The 19,077-nt window shown below is 39.3% G+C and overlaps 1 protein-coding gene across 1 annotated transcript in view; it reads right to left on the minus strand.

Annotated features, from left to right (window-relative positions):
- Positions 1–19,077, minus strand: part of ryr1b (ryanodine receptor 1b (skeletal)) — a 162,462-nt gene that overhangs the window by 111,286 nt on the left and 32,099 nt on the right. Inside the window, exons 4-19 of the mRNA XM_036149521.1 lie at positions 17,531–17,605; positions 17,348–17,426; positions 15,969–16,081; positions 15,780–15,879; positions 12,325–12,421; positions 12,165–12,239; positions 9,780–9,936; positions 9,504–9,668; positions 7,276–7,397; positions 6,982–7,168; positions 4,573–4,708; positions 4,390–4,485; positions 3,523–3,641; positions 3,278–3,411; positions 1,059–1,300; positions 793–985 (exon numbers count right to left, since the gene is read on the minus strand). Coding sequence (XP_036005414.1) covers positions 793–985; positions 1,059–1,300; positions 3,278–3,411; positions 3,523–3,641; positions 4,390–4,485; positions 4,573–4,708; positions 6,982–7,168; positions 7,276–7,397; positions 9,504–9,668; positions 9,780–9,936; positions 12,165–12,239; positions 12,325–12,421; positions 15,780–15,879; positions 15,969–16,081; positions 17,348–17,426; positions 17,531–17,605 — 2,090 coding nt within the window. The remainder of the gene's footprint in view (positions 1–792; positions 986–1,058; positions 1,301–3,277; positions 3,412–3,522; positions 3,642–4,389; positions 4,486–4,572; positions 4,709–6,981; positions 7,169–7,275; positions 7,398–9,503; positions 9,669–9,779; positions 9,937–12,164; positions 12,240–12,324; positions 12,422–15,779; positions 15,880–15,968; positions 16,082–17,347; positions 17,427–17,530; positions 17,606–19,077) is intronic.

A 19,077-nucleotide genomic window follows, 5' to 3' on the forward strand; every position in this document is an offset into this window, starting at 1 on the left:
CTTCTCTGAATAATGCTCTCCTTGCCTGAACGTTGTTTTATCACCAAACTCTGCTTTAAATATCCTCCCAAAACTCGATCTGCTGTTTTCCTCGGTCTTAATGAGGCTGTTTGTTCCCTGATGTTCTCCAACAAACCTCTGCACTGCAAAAACGGATCTAAAAATAAGTAAAATGTTCTTAAAGTTAATGTATTTATCCCTGATTTGAGCAGGTAAATAAGATTATCTGTCAATGGAATGAGTATTTTGACCCCTAAAATAAGATAATTAGATATACTGCACTTGAAATAAGATAATTGAGATGAATTGTTCCTATTTTAAGTGCAAAAATCTTATTCCATTGGCAAATTATCTTATTTACCTGCTCAAATCAAGGACAAATACACAAATTTTAAGAACATTTTACTTATTTCTATTTCTGTTTTTGTAGTGTGAGGCCTCCACAGAACAGCTGTAAATTAAATTACACTCCACAGTTTTTAGATTTCTACAAAACTGTTGAAACTTTTTTTTTGTTTTTATTTTTATTCACAATTTCTTGCACTACTTTGTGTTGGTCCGTCACGTAAAACACGCAGAGGTTTGTGTTGGTAACGAGCCGAAATGTACAGAGGCTCAAAAAAGCATTTTAAGGCTCGACGTGTAAATTTCAGTGAAGGTGAAACTTGGATTAAATATTTAAAAGGTATATTAGTTAGCTGGGGGGGAGAAAACATGTAATTTGGTCCAATCAAACAGCAGAGAATGAGAAAAGCAACACTGTGCGACACGTTATTGATGCGCTGAACTGACTTGACTCCGGCAGAGAAGCTGATGACCGGGAAGAAGAGGCCGTCCACGTTGAAGTTCTCAAACATGCCCTGGACCGGATGGCCGTTGATGCGGAAGGAGATACTGGGCACGCTCAGATCCAGGCAGCAGCTGACGACGTCGTCCGCCGCCAGCGTGTGAGCGCTGGGCGAAGCCACCTGACGGGCCACGGTACCTGCACGGCAAACACTCCTTAGCCACATCCGCAGCGTCTCTGTTTACTCCTAATAAAGAGAAAAAGATCCTACCTGACCACAGATGCAGCCCATCGAAGCCGTAGGAGTAGAGGTCGTCTCCCACGCCGTTTCCCCCCCAGCCTTCGCCTCCTCCGGGGTACGGGCTGTAGCCCTCGGTCATGGCCCAGCCCACCCGCAGGTGCGTAGCCTGCGCGGTCACAAAGGACTCCACGTAGTCCACCATCATCTCGTAGTACCACTTCTTGTACTGCGTGGAGCCCTCGCAGGTACCCAGGAAGATGTTCGGCCTCACACTGAGCAACAGGAGCAAAGAGACAACGTTCTCCTCAGCAAATATTCCTCTCGTAAAGCCTTTCCTGTTACATTTGTTTCTTTTATCAGCAGATTCCAAAGCGACTTTGGCTGCTTTTTCTATATTTCCAGGCCAGTCCAGGAACCACTTTCAGATAAATGTAAGGCAGGTTTATCTGTATCACACATTTCAGGACACAGAGTGAGCAGACCTCTGCTAAAAACCTTCTATGACTCTGTGGTGGCCTCAGCCCTCCTCTACACTGGAGCGGGACAGAAAGAGGCTGAATAAGCTGGAGAGGAAGGCCACTTCTGTCCTGGGCTGCACTCTGGACTCTATGGAGGAAGTACCAGACTGTACACTACAAAAACAGAACTAAAATAAGTTACAAATTTCTTGAAATGAGTGTATTTGTACTTTATTTGAGCAGGTAAATAAGATGATCTGCCAATGGAATAAGATTTTTGCACCTAAAATAGGAACAATTCATCTCCATCAACGTATTTCAAGTGTAGTTCATCTAATCATCTTATTTTAGGGGTAAAAATATTGGCAGATAATCTTATTTACCTGCTCAAATCAAGGACAAATACACCTATTTGAAGAAAATTTTACTTATTTTTAGTTCTGTTTTTGCAGTGTAGAGGAGCTGAGCAGCTCCTATAGTGACAGGCTTAGACATCCTGTCATTCATCCCTGCTGCTATCAGAATATACAAAGCTGCACTATAACCTGTGTAATAACTAATGTGCAATCACTATTTATACCCTGTGCAATAACCTGTTAAATAAGTGACTTTAGCTGTTATAGTTATCTCACAACCTCACTGTTGTTCTTTACCTGGTACCACTTTAATGTACGTCAAATCCATATGTATATAAGTCACCTTAAATGTACATAAGTCATCTTAAATCTCAGCTTTATTTCCTTTTTTTATTTTTATTTTTTTCTCGATCTACTGTGTAAATGTTGACACACTGTATATACCTCATGCACCTTTTCCTCCTTTTGGCATCTTCTTTTGATTATTGAGCCGATGTGACACGTGAATTTCTCCACTGTGAGATCAATAAAGTCTCTCTTATCGTATCTTATCTTAAAGGACAACGCAAAGTGCTTTACATGATTAAAACATAGGAAAATTAAAACAGAACCAAAACAAGTAAAAAAAAAAAACAGTTGGAATAAAATGTGGAAAATTTAAATAAAATAAAACATAGGAAAATGGAAACTAAAACCAAACGAAGTGTTAATTTGCAAAAACAGATAACTCTTTTTTTTTTATAAATAAAAAAAAAACATACTTTTTATTATTTAGTTAAGGTGATACAAGTCAAACTAACCTACCAGGTGAATTTGATCAAGTAAGAGTGACATAACAAAATAATGGCATCTCAAAAATATACCTTTAAAATACACCTTTATTAAAAGGACCCCCCCCCCTTCCCCCCCACTTACATTTTAGTTTTTTTGGCTAAAAACGGAGTTATCTGTCTTTACAAACGAACTCTTCAAATATTAATTATTATCTCTGACATATAAATAATTAAAGCCTAAAACTGACGCCAGCTCAAGGGATTTCTTACCGCTGTAGGAAAGACACATTTGGTGAAATGTCTTCAACTGAATCTATGAAATGCTAATAATTAAGTGTGCTGAGAGGCTTAATAAAAATGAAATTATGCAAAATCTAATAAAATGTAACATTTAGAAAGGGTTGAGGTTCAGAGGCATGGTAGAAAAATAAACTAAATAAACTCAAATGAATCGAAATGTAATTAAATAAAACAAATTACACAAAGGCTGAGAAAATAACGCTTCATAAAAAAAAATTAAATTGTGGGAAAGTTTCACATGTTGGACAAATAAGATGTAAAATTATGTCACTTTAATGCGTTTTGAAATGAAAAGACAAAAAGCCATGGGGGAGGGGCTCGCTGCCTGCAGACAGGTAGGAGTCAACAGCCTCGTCTCTCACCTGGTCACATAGTTGATGATGTTGGTTTGAAGCAGGAGGTCTCGACCTGGCAGCAGGTTCTCTGTGATGAGGTTCTGGTTGGACCTGACAGCGACGCCGTTACACACGCAGAGAGAGCGCAGGACATCCAGAACCTGGAGGAACGGATGGAGGACAAACACCATCACCTCTGTCTTAAAGCCACCTCCACCTTTTCAGGGTCAGAGACGAGCTCCAGATCCTTCAGGAGGCACGGTGAGACGGACCTTGTGGTTCCGTCCATGCTTGTCGAGCAGAGAAATGATGGATTTGATGTGGTTCTCCTGAATGATGTTCAGAACCTCCGGGCTTTCAATCAGGACACAGTACAGCACCTCCAGGATCCCTGAATGCGCAGAAGGGAAGATTGTAACATCTCCTTCAGAAGATCATGCAAGAAAACTGGAAAATGTACACAAAATGGAGAAAAACATTTCACAGGCTGTCAGAAACCCGCTTTACACTGCAAAAAGGGAACTCAAAGTAAGAAACTTTTTCTTGAAATTTGTGTATTTTTCCTTGATTTGAGCAGCTAAATGACACTATTTGCCAATGGAATAAGATTTTTGCACTTAAAATAAGAACAATTCATCTCCATCATCTTATTTCAAGTGCAGGATATCTAATTATCTTACCTTGGGGTTAAAATACTCATTCCATTGGCAAAATAGTCTTATTTTAACTGCTCAAATGAAGTAAAAATATAATCATTTCAAGAAAATTTTACTTGCTTTGAGTTCCCTTTTTGCAGTGTACAGAAAGAAAGGTCCAGCAAGTCAATTTAACCAAAACTGCAAAAACTGACCCAAAAATGAGTAAAATGTTCTTAGAAGTTGTGTTTTTGACCCAGATTTGAGCAGATAAATAAGATTATCTGTCAATGGAATGAGTATTTTGACCCCTAAAATAAGATAATTAGACATACTGCACTTAAAATAAGATGATGAAGATGGATTGTTCCTATTTTAGGTGCAATAATCTTATTACATTGGAAAAATAATCGTATTTACCCGCTCAAATCAAGGACACATACACTCATTTATTTTTAGTTCCGTTTTTGCAGTGAACTAATTGGTCCTGCAGCTCCAGCTTACCTGAGGAGGCCTCCAGCCGGTCCAGCTTGCTGACCAGCCAGTCCAGGTTGTCACAAAACAAGGCGCAGTTGGAGCGGTTCCCCCTGATGAGAGAAGCTGTGTGGCAGAGAGAAACGTTAACGATTCAGTCAACAGAGACCTGGCTTGCTGTGGATTCCAAGAGCTCGGCGTGGATCTCTTTACCCAGCAGCTCGTAGAGCAGGTTAACGATCTCCTTCCAGGACTCGGCCGCCTCCTCGCCGGCAAATTCAGAGAAGTGGGCCGCCGTGTTGTAGACGTTCAGGCGGTCGATGCACTCCAACACGAGGGTGATCATTCCCTGGGAGAAAAACGAAAGGGAACAGAGTCAAATTGGAGCGTTACGTACCGATACTTAGCAAAAATCAGGGCGCTGAAAATAAAAGGCTCCCAAATAAATGATTATCTTCAGCGGGACGACCTTTATATAAGCAGGAGTTATGAGCTCTGCTCTGGGCTATACAGATGTGCGTTAGCGCTCTCTGCAAAAAGGGACCTGAAAGTAAGTCAAGTTTTCTTAAATTAGTGTATTTGTCCTTGATTTAAGCAGATAAATAATATTACCTGCCAATGAACTGAGTATTTTATACTCCTAAAATAAAATAATTAGATATCCTGCACTTGAAGTAAGATGATGAGTTCTTCCTATTTTAAGTGTAACAATCTTATTCCATTGGCAAATAATCTTATTTACCTGCTCAAATCAAGGGCAAATACACAAATTTCAAGAAAATTGTACTAACTTTTAGTTCCCTTTTTGCGGCGTAATGCCAGGGTGGAAAGATATCAGCAACGGCTTCCTGCCTTTCAATCTAAAAGGGGCTATAAGGTTGTTTCCAAAACTTGCAGAGGCTGTCAATCTACAGATTATTATTCTATAATTATGCTCAGGGGAAAAATGTTTCAGATGAGCAGTGGACATTCAAGCTAATTTAAGTTTCAAAAGGTTCTGCCACTACCCTATCCGCTCCGTCAGCCCATTTTCACGTCCGCAAGCAGAATAACTTCGGGTCGCCGTTGAAATCTCTTCAATAGTTTAAAAAGGACTGGAAAAAAACATATTTCCATCCTTTCCTACAAAATGCTATAATTCACTTTATAACAACTGTCATAATTTTGTATAAAAAACAAAAATTGTACAAAAAAAAAGTTTTCTTAAACTTGTTGAGGTATTCATGCTGTCAATGCGCCCTCTAGTGGACACAACACAGACAAGTGAAGGCCTCGTTATGGCAGTTACGTCGTTGTTTCGTCAACTGCAGGTGACGAAAGACTGCAAACGGATCCATTCTGTGATTAACACTGCTTAAGTGCACAGTAAAGTACAGCGAAAATATTCGAATGAAATAAAAATATTCGCTCTGTGTGACGTAATCACTGCGCATGCTCTGAGCAGTAAAAGTGTCCACTGAAACGAGATTAAACCATTTTTTTCTGTATTTTTGATATTTCCTTTAAATCATGCAATATTCAGACGATCCCACCTTAAATAAAATAAAAGAAGAAAAAAGGAAGAAAAATTACCTTCCTGGAAGTTGTTCTGTTTCCACAACGGTACCGATCGGGTAGCGACAAGTTCAAACGTTTCGGTTAGGGCTGGACGATAATTCAGTAACAATATATATCGATCGGTAGACGTATATTGATGATAGAAAAAAAAGGGTCAAGAAAAAGTTCAACAGACTATGAGTTTTCCTTCCTTTTGCATTCTAGCCTATCATGTAGGTTAATACTACATCATTACATCCTTCCATCCAATCACAACGCAGACCCAGGAACCAAGCTCCGCCCCCTTAAAGAGTTCAGAGAGCATGTGTTCCTTTTTCTTGTTTAAAAACTTGCAGTTCTGGTAAAAAGTTGATTGCATAACGGGTTGAGTTGGAATTCAGTGTTTGTGTGTCTGTGTCTAAAAATAGATTGTTAAGCAACAGAATAAAAGGGCCAGGACTGTACTTAAAATATACGCTTTTAATTTGTCGATCCATATCTTTCTTTCCATATTGTCCAACGCTAATTTCAGCAGAACTTATGGTTGAAAAAAACTGCTTCTGAATGAACCCAAAGACTTCTGGGAAACTGTTCTTTGGACAGGTTGAGCCAAAAGCAGAGTTGCAGAGTTGCACGGCGCCATTTTCATGGGGAACCAAACACTGCGTTTCAGTGCAAACAGCACATTTAAACTGTCAGCCATGGAGGTGGACAGGTGATGATCTGGGCTTGTTCTGTAGCTGCAGGACCTGGTCTGCTCCTCTGGCTCATTAACAGGAAAATGATCCCAAACACAGCAGCAAAGCCACATAAGAACCATAAAAAAAAAACTCTAAATCAAGGTGTAGCAGTGGCCTAGTCAAAGTCAGTCATCTGTCTCCATCCTCAATGAACTGAGGCAGTATTGGGAAGAAAAGTGGGACATTGTCCATGTGACAGGCTAACAAAACCTCTTGACGATTTACTGTATTTGTAAACTTTGGTCTAGATTTAGGTGAAATAAACCTTCATGCACTTTAAATGATTCAAATATATTTCTATAGCTCTTTATATACGTGTTATTTCTGAAGGCAGCTTGGCTCTCACCTCCTCCTGGAAGAGGTTCTGCCGGTTGCGGAGGGAGCGGAGCTTGGTCTGCTTCTCCTCGTGCTCCAGCTCCTCCTCCGGCGGACGGAAGTAGAAGATGAGATCTTGGAGCGAGAGGATGACTCCCTCCAGGGGAAGCGACACGGGGCCCGCAGACTTGTTCTTCCCACTCAGAGAGTCCAGTCCTCTGGAAGAGAGCAAACAAAGTCCCGTTTAGTCTCAACCCGTCCTCCCCGACAGACGAGTCGACTTCCATTCTCCGTTAAAATCCGTCCGGAGGACACCTGGACCTACTTGATGAACTGCCTGAAGAGCCCTGTGGTGCTGTAAATCATCCGGGCAGCCTGGGACTCCTCGGTCTGGGAGCGGGACACGGTCAGGGCGTCGTCCATGTGGCCCTCCTGATGCAGAATGACCTGAAAACACGGATTACGGGATTATTTAACGGCCCAAATCCACCGCTTCACGCTGAGCCACACCTGGACGGCGTAAGGTTATCTTTTGTTTTAACTGTGGAGGCTGCTTCCTTTAAGCATTGCTGCCTGTGTTTAGAATATTACATCATTATTGATCCAAAACCGTAAAATTAAACCAACTGGGTGCTAAAAACTTAAAATCCTGCGGTCACATTAATGTGAAGATGTTATTATGACTGCTATTGCTGCACCAATAATTAATAGATCTTCTTCCCTCTTAACCGGTGAGACAAACGCATCAAAAGCTTTCTCTGTAAAGTTTGTTTTAAGTGAGGGAACAATTAATAAAACATTAGGAAGACGTGTTTTAATGTCTTTTCTTGCCATTAATTCTGGTCATTAATCTGCAGCAGATGTTGTTTCTTTTCAGGTTTGTCATATATTAGACAAAAAGACACATAAACTCTTTTTTATTCCCTCGCTGTCAGACATGAAATCTGAATTAACGTTTCCTGTCTTTGGTCCGATTACCAAATCTATTTCTATTTTCTAAATGCCAGAACAATGAGAGCTATCGTTGTTTTATTACTTTCTTAAAGGTCAGAAGTTTGCATACATCTTCTTCTTCCTCTTCTTGTGATTTAATGGCGGTTGGTAGACTATGTTGTTTAAATCATCCACAGGTGTGACTCAAATTAACTCAAATTTCAATGAACCAATCAGCAAAGACACGACATCATTCCCAAATTGTTTAAAGGCATAGTGATCTTAGTGTATGTAAACTTCTGAAAATGAAGAAAGCAATAGATTGTTGTCAAAAATAATTGTTTTTCTTATTATTTTGGCATTTAGCAAATATAAATAATTTTGGTAATTCTAACAGAGCTAAAGCAGCAAAAGTTTATTCAGATTTCATGTCTGACAGTGAGAGGAAAAAAAGCCTATGTGTCTTTTTATATGGTGTATGTAAACTTCTAGTTTCAACTGTGTTTATCTAAAATATGTGAAAGTATATGTAGAATATTTAAAAAGAAGGAAAAGGAGAAACAAAAAATAGAACAAGATAAGGAAAAAAAATTGCAATGATGTAAAAATTGGTTTACAAATTCAAGGTAACAACTATTGTAGCATAAATAGACCTTATTGAGAAAATTAAAATGGTCCATAAAGGAATTTAAGTTTAATTGGTGCTCTTACAAATAAAACCGTACAAAGATCCCTTTAAAAGATGTTGCCCCACCAAAATTATGGGACAGAACGTCTCTTTTTCTCACTTTTTGGTATTTTCTGTGGGTTTTCATTCCGTAATTAGTTGGCTTTATTTTTTTCTTGTTCTAGTTGTATTTTGTTGTTCTTGTTCTCTCAGTTAATTACTTTAAGTTTTTGCCTGTAATTTCCAGCCGGTTTATTTCCCCGCTGACTGCCACCGTTGCGTTCAGCTGTTGAGCCTCGACAACGCCTGCAGCCCCTGATCATTTAACCCCGTCTCCACCACAGTTTTAGTCAGATAAAAGTTCATTTTTGCTTCTTAATCAGCTGCCTGAAACTTATTTAGCGCCACATTTTGGTCCTTTCCCACCACAAATTACTAAAAGTCTTAAAATGCTATTAATAATAACCTTCTTGTCACAGGAAAAGGTTTCCTCTGAGCCGTAAATATGTTTAATGCACTGCAAAAACGGATCTAAAAATAAGTAAAATGTTCCTCAAATTTGTGTTTTTGTCCTAGATTTCAGCAGGTAAATAAAATTATCTGCCAATGGAATGAGTACTTTGACCCCTAAAAATAAGATAATTAGATATACTGCACTTGAAATAAGATGATGGAGATAAATTGTTCCTATTTTAAGTGCAAAAATCTTATTCTATTGGCAGATTATCTTATTTACCTGCTCAAATCAAGGAAAAATACATAATTTTTAAGAGCGTTTTACTTATTTTTTGTTCTGTTTTTGCAGTGTGATGTATTTACACTTCCTTTTTTAAATTGTAATTCAGTTTACAGTTTGCAAAGGGGACAAGTAAGTTCTAAGACGTCCGTCTGAAACATTTCTTAACTCTGAGACATCCTCTAAACATGATCAGACATGTCGTGTTTGTTCTCACCCTTCTTTTCATGGTTCCTAAACGAGCAGCCTTAGCATCCAGGGCTGCGTACGTGAGCCACAGACCTGTGGACACATGCTGGACGAAGCACATGGACTCTCCGTACTTTATCTCAGGAATCCCCATTCCCTCCACGTCCCGTTTCTGAGCCACATCCACCTTCTCCTGCTCGGGGGAAAGAAGTTAACAGTCAGAGCAGCCAGATGGTGAAATGACTGGGAATAAACGACAGAGGGATTAGAGTTTAAAAAAAAAAAAAAAAAGACTCAAAACAACCTTTGAGGCGCGGAAGCAGAACGCAGACATTTTGGTATTTGCTTTCTCCGGGTCCACCACCATCAGGACCTTGTCGTCATCCATACAAAGGTACCGACCCGTGGTGATGTGGCGAATGCGGAAAGACTGTCCCCACTTCATGTGGCTGCCGCTCCAACTGAAGAATTAAAATAAAATCATTTAACAGGGTAAAACGACGCTGATGACATGCAGTAATAACACAATAAAGATGGTATTCGGTGCGGTTAAAAACGCGTTTTAGGCCATTCTGCATGTTCTTCACTGGAGACGACGACATGAAAATAAGACATTGACACACAGTGGCTATGTTTACATGCACAAAATTAAAATGTATTCGGATTAAATAATCTGATTGTATTTGGATTTGGGTACATAATCAATTAATCCAATCATATTGATAATAATTATTATTATAATAATACATTGGATTTATAATGCACTTTATATTTATTTAGTTATAATGTGTGTTTATATGCACCTGGCTTTATTCAGAATGGAACCAGTCTTACATGTGCAGTTTTGAAATTCTCCCATAAAAAAAATAATTATCATTGAATCGTTATTCAGTAAAGCAACAGTTTTGAGCTCTTTTTTTTTTTTTTTGAACAGAAAGGTTGCATCAGGAGCCCTGACAGTTTTGCTTCCTGATGTTTTTCCGCCACTCAACAACGTGAAAATACGTCACGTTTACGTCGCCCACACATTCATTTGCCACATTTAGAATAACTTGAGCCTGACCAGCGTTTATATGCAGATAGATCCGATAATCAATCGGCATAAACCACCTCTCTCATTCGGAATACAATTTCATTAGGATTGTTTACATGACGCATTATTCCAATTACTTTTTTCCATGTAAACGTAGCTATTGATCTCTGTTTAGTTATTCTGTTTTGATTAATTTTAGAATTTATTGGTTGTATCTTTCAAACATATTTTATTTTGATAAATGTACTTTTTTTCTACACTTTTTTATTATTTTTTTTATTTCACCGTGGTGTCTTTACTGGGGCTTTTCTGTGTTTACCGACATATATAAGGCGCATACAACGCCTTCGCTGCACCTTTCCTCTACTCTGCCTGCTTTCTATTTTAGCTGTAGCTTGAATAGAAACAATTAAGCTGTGAATGTTAGGGATTGCAGCTTGTTCCTTACAATGAAACTAAAGTAGTCTTGTCATGTTTTTAGATCTAAACCACCAATGATTTACTTAATGTTTCATTATGAATAGAAACAATTAAGTACTGTGATTTTATGCTTTCTGTATAAATAGAAACAATTAAGCTTTGAATCTTTGTGATGAAGCTTGTTCCAGTGAAACTAAAAAAGTCAAGGATTTACTTTGCTTATTCTTATTACAATGAAACAAAAGAAGTTATTCTAGTTGTATGTCTTAGAAAAGTTGGACAAAATTACTTTAGATCAGAAACCCCTAAGGATTTATTTCTTATTATGAATAGAAACAATTGAATGTCAGTGATAAAGCTTACAATGAAACTAAAGAAATTTAGTAATCTTTTATTTTACTCCATAATATTTTCCTCTGTAATGTTTGTCAGTTCATGTACAGCACTTTGAATCGTCTTGTTACTAAAAGGTTCTACATAAACAAACTTTCTATATATTGTTGTTTAAATGCCCCAGCAACTCAAAAACTAAATTACTTCATCAAAAAGAAAAAGCACTTTATGTATCACCCAGTAAAGCCATCTGAAATAAAACAATGTTCTCAAGGCCTAATTTCCTATAATTACTACCATAGAAATATGAATTCTCCATCTGTACTCGAATACGCTAATTCGAGACAATTCCAAAATACTAAATAAGAGAGGAATAATTTTTAATCAAATCTCAACAAAGTCAAAGAGTTCGTAACAATTGGTGTGAGAAACTTGGCCTTTAAAGAAATTAATACTTTTTGGACTAGTTATAAATCTCACCAGAAGTTAGAGGAAAACAGGTGGAGAGTTTTCATGGCAGCGCTCTATGGAAACCGCATCAGGCGGGGTCCTCGGCAGCAAGGCCTCAGTCAAAACGTTCCCCCTAAATGTGATGGACGGTTGTACTGGAACTGTTTTTTTCCTCTGGGATTATTAAAGTATTTCTGATTCTGATTTTAATTCTGGAGAGGATGCTTGTCCCACTGCTTCACCTAAAACTGTCTGCGAGTATAATTGATTAAAAGACGAGTTATGCTGTGACCCTGCTGCAGTTTAATTGGCATTTAGCCCAGGAATTTGTATATATTTGTCAAAAATAAGCAAAGTTGTATCATGTTTGTGTTATTTTTTTTAAGCCTCAGGGCCACCATTCTCTCCCCGTGTTTCCTGTAAGCTGCCGGGACGTAATTCTCACAACGTTACCTGATTCTGAGGGGCTCCAGCCTCCACAGGGAGCGGGCCTGACTGCACACGGCGCCGCCTTCGTAGTGAGCCGTCCTGCAGCGGGGCGACCACAGACGTTATCATCTGATTGGCTGGCAGCGTTAAGACTTTACAGCCTCTTGGTTTCATTGCTGCTCACCTGCGCTTCTCCTCTCCTTCCTCCGGCGTCGGGATGGCCAGACACTCGTCCATGTGGCCGTGGAACAGCCTGAGAACGTGACCCCCCGTCAGATATCCTGAAAGAGACAACAAACCCTGAAATGTGTCTCTCTTGTTTTCTTTCTGTACAGTGTTGGCTGCAGGGCCGGATTATCCATAAGGGCCAGTGGGCCAGTGCCCAGGGGCACCAACCATGGGGGGGTTACCACATGACACATGCTTTAAAAATATATTTTTCATAAATTGTTATATTATTTACTTGAAATTGTTGAAAGACCATGCATTATTTGTTTTGTGAACACTGATGTCACAATAATAATAAATGATAAATAAATCAAGATTTTTTTGATTTCAACATTTTAAAATTAGATATTTGAATATTGCTCACTGCTCATATGCCTACATGTAGTTGTGTAAGTTAGTAAATAGTAAATTACATTACAGAAATCCCCTTGTTTATGTCTGATGTTTTTGACCGGAGGACAGCACGGGTAAGGGGGGGGGGCTTTGAGGTATAGTGCCCAGGGGCCCCACATTGTCTTAATAAGGGCCTGGTTGGCTGAATATGTCCTCAGATTTTCTTTATGATTAGGTCTTAAAAAACCTTCATGGCTTGAATAGAAGGCAACATGTCCTGCTAGCCAGGTAAGGTTCATTACTGGTTTATTGTATTGTATTATATCTTTAAAGGCATTTCATTATTTCAGTTTTTCGATGTCCAGTTGACTTTTAGCCTGAGAATCAACTCGGCTAACGTTATACACATTAGCATATTTATGTGACGCCTGACCACTCACCTCCACTGCACCCTAAACATCCTTCCCTCACCCCCGACTAGATCACAGGTCTGTAACAGTTTTCATTCTGTTGTTTGGAAAAAAATCTAAAGAACTTGATTAGTTGAACCCGTTACCTGAGTTTCTCATAGGAACCTGAGCCTAAATTGCCAATTTGTTGCCCCAACGCATAAATTGAAGAGATGACGAGATGTGTAACAATGCATTCTACAAGATATACTAACAGTTAATTATGTCGTCCTCACTGCAGTGTAGCAACTGCCGCTATACAACTAGCTAAACTCTTCCTTATAAATGAAGACGGGAGTCGTAGCAAGCTCTAGTCTCTCTTTACTGCGGCTCTTTTCTTATTAATACAAAGTAAGAGTGAAAACTGTAACAACACAAGTACAAAAATGACCGTTTAACCACGTAACAGGTGCTTTCCATACGTAAATAAATGTAAATAAAACATTTTAAGATACGAATAAATCAACGGCATTTTTATGTAAGTACTACTAATTAAAATCAACTTATAAATGTAAATAATAAATTATCAACTTACGACGTTGCCTCTGCGACGTTTACAGCGATAAATCAGGAAATTTAGCAAAATGTGAACAGCTAACTTCCAACTGCCTCTACACTGCAAAAAGGGAACTAAAAGTTAGTGAAATTTTCTTGAAACTGGTGTATTTATCCTTGATTAGAGCAGGTAAATAAAACTATTTGCCAATGGAATAAGATTTTTGCACTTAAAATAGGAACAATTCATCTCCATCATCTTATTTTAAGTGCAGGATATCTCATTATCTTATTTTAGGGGTAAAAACACTCACTCCATTGGCAAATAGTCCTATTTAGCTCCTGAAATCAAGGAGAAATTACTAATTTCAAGAACTTTTTACTTACTTTTAGTTCCCTTTTTGCAGTGTAACTGCAGTGGTAACTCAAAATAAACCTGAAATTCGGAATGATAGAGTGAAAATGGCACTACAAAATAACAGCTTATTCAAAACAAAGGTCCTTTCAGATTCATGCCTGAAAGGCAACACAGTTATTGTTCACTTTGATATTTTCTGCTTAAAGGCACAGTACACATGTATTGAATTTTAGCAATAGCCGACCCAAAAACAGAACCCTGAGGGACTCCGCGTAATATTCAGGTAGCACCAGTGAGTACTTCTGACATGTAAGTGAGTATAAAGTACTCAGGTATAACATTAAAACCAAAGACAGCTCACAAAATCCCACCATTACTCTGAAATTCTCTGCAGGGTCTTTGCTTTTTCTCTGATTTCAGCTCACAGAATTATCAGCTTTAGTTTGCAACCCGGCTGGATTCACTTTATTTACCTTTTTCCAGAAAGCAACTTTCAGTACGATCATGTGAAAAACTGTTTACACCTTCGTGGCTTCTTTAGGCTTTTAAGAAGTAAGGAGGCAGCCAGTTACTCCTGATTGATTAATTGATCACCACTGTGAGCATCTCTATGGAAGCTGGTCCTGAACATTTGCTACAAGAGTGTTAACACAATGCCTGGTTGGAAAGACATCAACAATCTGGGAAGACTTATACGACCATTTCCAAAACCCTTTTTTATCATTATTTTGTATCTATTAATCTTTAATCTAACCAGATAAACGACCAAATTAGATCCAGACTTTCATGAGGGTGATTTGGCCAAGAAACGCAGCAGCCACACGTCATAGAGGACAACAGCAACCAAAACAACAATTAAAACGTGTACTTTGTGAGCAAGTTGACTAATAAAATGTAGGAGGTTTTGTGACAATGACAATCTAAAATTTAAAGCAGTAATAATATGGGATGTAAAACACAAGCTGTGCTGGAATGATTTCTGTTGTCGGTTTTTAGGACGCAGCAGAAAGCTTTCTATACATTATACGGAGGAAGGTTATGTGCAAATGGAGACCTATAGCTGCCAATCTTCAGAGAAAATTCACTTCAAGGCCAGATTGTGCTCAAAAATTCCCAAAAAACACAAGAGCTCCATCCACAATTAGCATGTTAAATGTTAAACCGGTCCGTTTTTCTCAAGAGAGACTTTGAAAACGCAACTTCAGTTTCCACGATTGCATCTGAATGAAACACGTGAGCTCTGAAAGAAAAATGGCCTTTTGGACAGAAGAGACCAAAGCAGAGAAATTATAGACGGCTGCATGTCAGAAAGCCAAAGCTCGGCCAAAACTGGGTCAATCAGCAGGAGAAAGATTTCAAACCCTGCAGCAAATCTACGACAGACGGGCTGAAGAGGAAGAACCGATGAGTGGCGATGGCCTAGTCAAAGTCCAGACTTTAATCTGATCACAATGTGCACCAATTCCTGCAAACCCCAACATACTGAAGCAACAGTTTACAACAAAGGAAAAGGCAAAATCCAGCTTTTCTTTACCTGGCAGGGAGGTGCCACAGCACAGAAAAAGATATTTCTATTTCAAAGAACACAACAATGCGTTTATTCGACCTGTGAAAACTTTAAGTGATCCTGACCTCATGTGTCCGGATCCTTAGCAACTCCAAAATAACTGCAAACTAGACCTTCAACTTTCCAAAGACTGCATATCTTAGACGTAAAAGGTTTATATAGGGAGCGGTTATTGTGCCAGATGTGTCTGAGGAAAGGTTTTTTTTTACCCTCAGCTAATTCACATCCTGAGCTGATGGGGTTCATGTTCCACAGGGTTTGCATGAAGGAGGCGTCCACCATCAGATCGCCGCTGGCGTAGGACAGATGCTGAGGACAGAGGACAGAGGACAGAGGGGACGCTGAGTTTGGTGCAGCTTCAAAACTGACCGGAGGACGAAGATCACGACGAGCCTCACCAGGTATCTCTCAGACGACACGCTGACCAGGATCAGGTCGTCGCCCACCCGCACCTTCTCACCTTCTGACCGCTGTTTGGAGGCTGGGTGAATCGTCCACCAGCACGCCTCACCTGCCAGGAGAGCCCGATAAAACAGGGGTTTCATTTAAAAACCGGTCAAAGATCTGGAAAAGCCACATTTTAAAGGCATACTATGCAACATTTTTCAGTTAATTAATGTGTGGTCAAGGATTTACTTTGCTTATTCTTATTACAATGAAACAAAAGAAGTTATTCTAGTTGTATCTCTTAGAAAAGTTGTACAAAATTACTTTAGATCAGAAATCCCCAAGGATTTACCTAGTTTATTTCTTATTATGAACAGAAACAATTAAGTACTGCGATGTTACGCTTTCTGTATGAATAGAGACAATTAAGCTTTGAATCTTTATGATGAAGCTTGTTCCAGTGAAACCGAAGAAGTCTAATGAAGGATTTACTTTGCTTATTATTCTTATTACAATGTAACAAAAGAAGTTATTTTAGTTGTATCTCTTAGAAAAATTGTACAAAATTACTTTAGATCAGAAACCCCCAAGGGCTTACTTAGTTTATTTCTCATTATGAATAGAAACTGAATGTTAGTGATGAAGCTTACAATGAAACTAAAGAAGTTTAGTAATCTTTTATTTTACTCCGTAATATTTTCCTTTGGTTCCATACCGTTTTGGATGATTAAATGAGTCATTTCAGGTGGAACAAAGGTTTTCTCGGCCGCCCTGGTGGTCTGTGGGGGAAATACCGCACGTAAGAGCCCTCGGCCCGCACTCACAGGCTCAGAAGTCTCGTCTTGCTTTACGGCGAGAACTGCTACATGCCCCCAGTGAAAGGCATGCTCGTTGGTAGCGCAGTGGCGATATTTGTGCAGTTATCATGGCGGAACCAGCGAGAAAACAGCGAAAGCCCATGTCTGAGCAGGCAAGAAAGAGGAAAAGGGCTCTGGACAGAGAGAGGAGTCGTACACGGGTGAACATCGGTCAAGCTTTTTCAGAATGGCGAGAGCTAAAAGAAAAAGAAGGCTGCAAGGCTGACGTGGACCTCGCGTTTCTGCTGATGCGATTGTAAGTAACATTGGAATGGTTTCTCTCTCTCTCTGTGCATGTTCATACCTTCACTGTGTTAGTCATTGTTTGTACTGCCGTTTTTTCCACTTTTCGTTGCGTTCGCCTGTCTGCTAAGCTCAAAACAACCGCGCCTGGCTTGACGGAGAAACCAGGAGAACAGCTGAGCATATTTACGACAGTGCACTTTTACTTTCGCCCTCTGGGGGGAGCCTCGCTGTAAAATCAACCACGGTTGCATAGTATACCTTTAACAGCATTTTAAGCCGTACGTTACCAATAGAGTCTTCCTGCAAGCCCACGTCGAAGGCCAGCTTGTCAGTGAGGGATCGAGACGTTGTCAAGCAGCTCAGATACTGGAGAGACAAAAAAAATATAATTGTTTTAAACTGGATATGACAAAAAAAAAAAAAAAAAATATAGATTTATGTTCCACTAAAGGGATTAAAGCCCGCCTCACCATGCCTGAGTGGTGGTGCCTCAGAAGGATGGCGTGACCGTACAGTAAGGTGCGATGGCCTCCACCCTGCGACGACTGAGTGGAACAGAAAGGACAGAAAGACACACATGGGTTTGTTTATAAATCACATTCAGATCAACAGGCTCTTTATCAGGCTGAGCGTCCAGCGTCCTGATCCTGCCTGATCTTCTCTTTGGATCACCACAGGTTTTCTGAAAGGTTTAGGTCTGAGGACTGAGATGCTCATAGAAGATGATGGATTTTTGTGTTTGTTTTTTTGTTTTTTTTGGCTAAATGTTTTGAACCGCTGTCCTTCCTAATGTTCCCAAGGTCGTACGGTTAAAAATTCACACGTTTACATTTGTAATAGCAGCAAAGCTTTTTTTTTCCCAGCATGCCTCAGAGTGGCCGGTTCACATGTAGATGCTGTCATGGCGGTTCGGTGAGCTCTAGATGCCACTCGTTGCTCTCTAATATTAAACTTTACCCGCCTTACGCTAATCGCGGTTCCATTGACCAACAAATTGTGCAAATTGAAATTACGAAAATAAATTTGTTTTAATGGAAACTCTGCTATTTTGAAAATACTCCCGTTTTTCGATAAAAGTTTTTTGTGCTAGGATGAGTAACCGAACATTACTACTGGTGAAGCAGACGAAGAAGACGACAGGAAGTAGCAGCAGGATGATGGCACGGCATGTTTGGATTCAGGCGGAGACGGCGTATTTTTTTATGTTTAGTTTCATGACGGGGGTATTACCGACATACTGTGTTCAAAACAGCAAAAAAATGCGAAAATGCATCAAGATCTTGAAGCGGGAAAAATACAAACGTTTCATGAGTTCCCTTTTTGCAGTGATGGCATGGGTATCCATAGCCATTCACACTGCAAAAATGGAACTAAAAGTAGGTAAAACTGTCTTTAAATGAGTGTATTTTTCCTGATTTGAGCAGCTAAATAAGACTATTTGCTAATGGAATAAGAGTTTTGCACTTAAAATAAGAATATTTCATCTCCATCAACTTATTTCAAGTGCTGGATATCTAATTATCTTACCTTGGGCTTAAAAATACCCATCCCATTGGCAAATAGTCTTATTTAGCTGCTCAAATCAAGGGAAAATATACAAATTTTAAGAAAACTTTACTCACTTTTTACAACTCTACTTCTGGTCTTAACTTCATTGTAACCCCTAAACGAACTCTTGGTCCTGTCTCTGTTTCAGCGATCTTCACACCGCATTTATCTTTGTTTTTAAATCCTTTTGGCAGCCGAGATGGCCTAGGGTTTATGACTTCAATGTCATGACATTTTTCAACCACAATTACCGCTTTAACACAGGATTTGAGAGAGAAAAACCCACCATGAGTGGCATTTAAAAGCATGCAAACATAAGACGGACCAGCCACAATAACAAGGAGTTATCCTCTCTTTTTCAGAGGATACAAAGATGTGCAAGACGAGCTTCAAAATGTCCACGTTAAGATCTGTCACTACAGAACCACAATTCACACGCCGCTTTTTTCTCAACATCCATCACAAACAC

Source organism: Fundulus heteroclitus, chromosome 18 (assembly GCF_011125445.2).
Source record: "Fundulus heteroclitus isolate FHET01 chromosome 18, MU-UCD_Fhet_4.1, whole genome shotgun sequence".
Taxonomy (NCBI): domain Eukaryota; kingdom Metazoa; phylum Chordata; class Actinopteri; order Cyprinodontiformes; family Fundulidae; genus Fundulus; species Fundulus heteroclitus.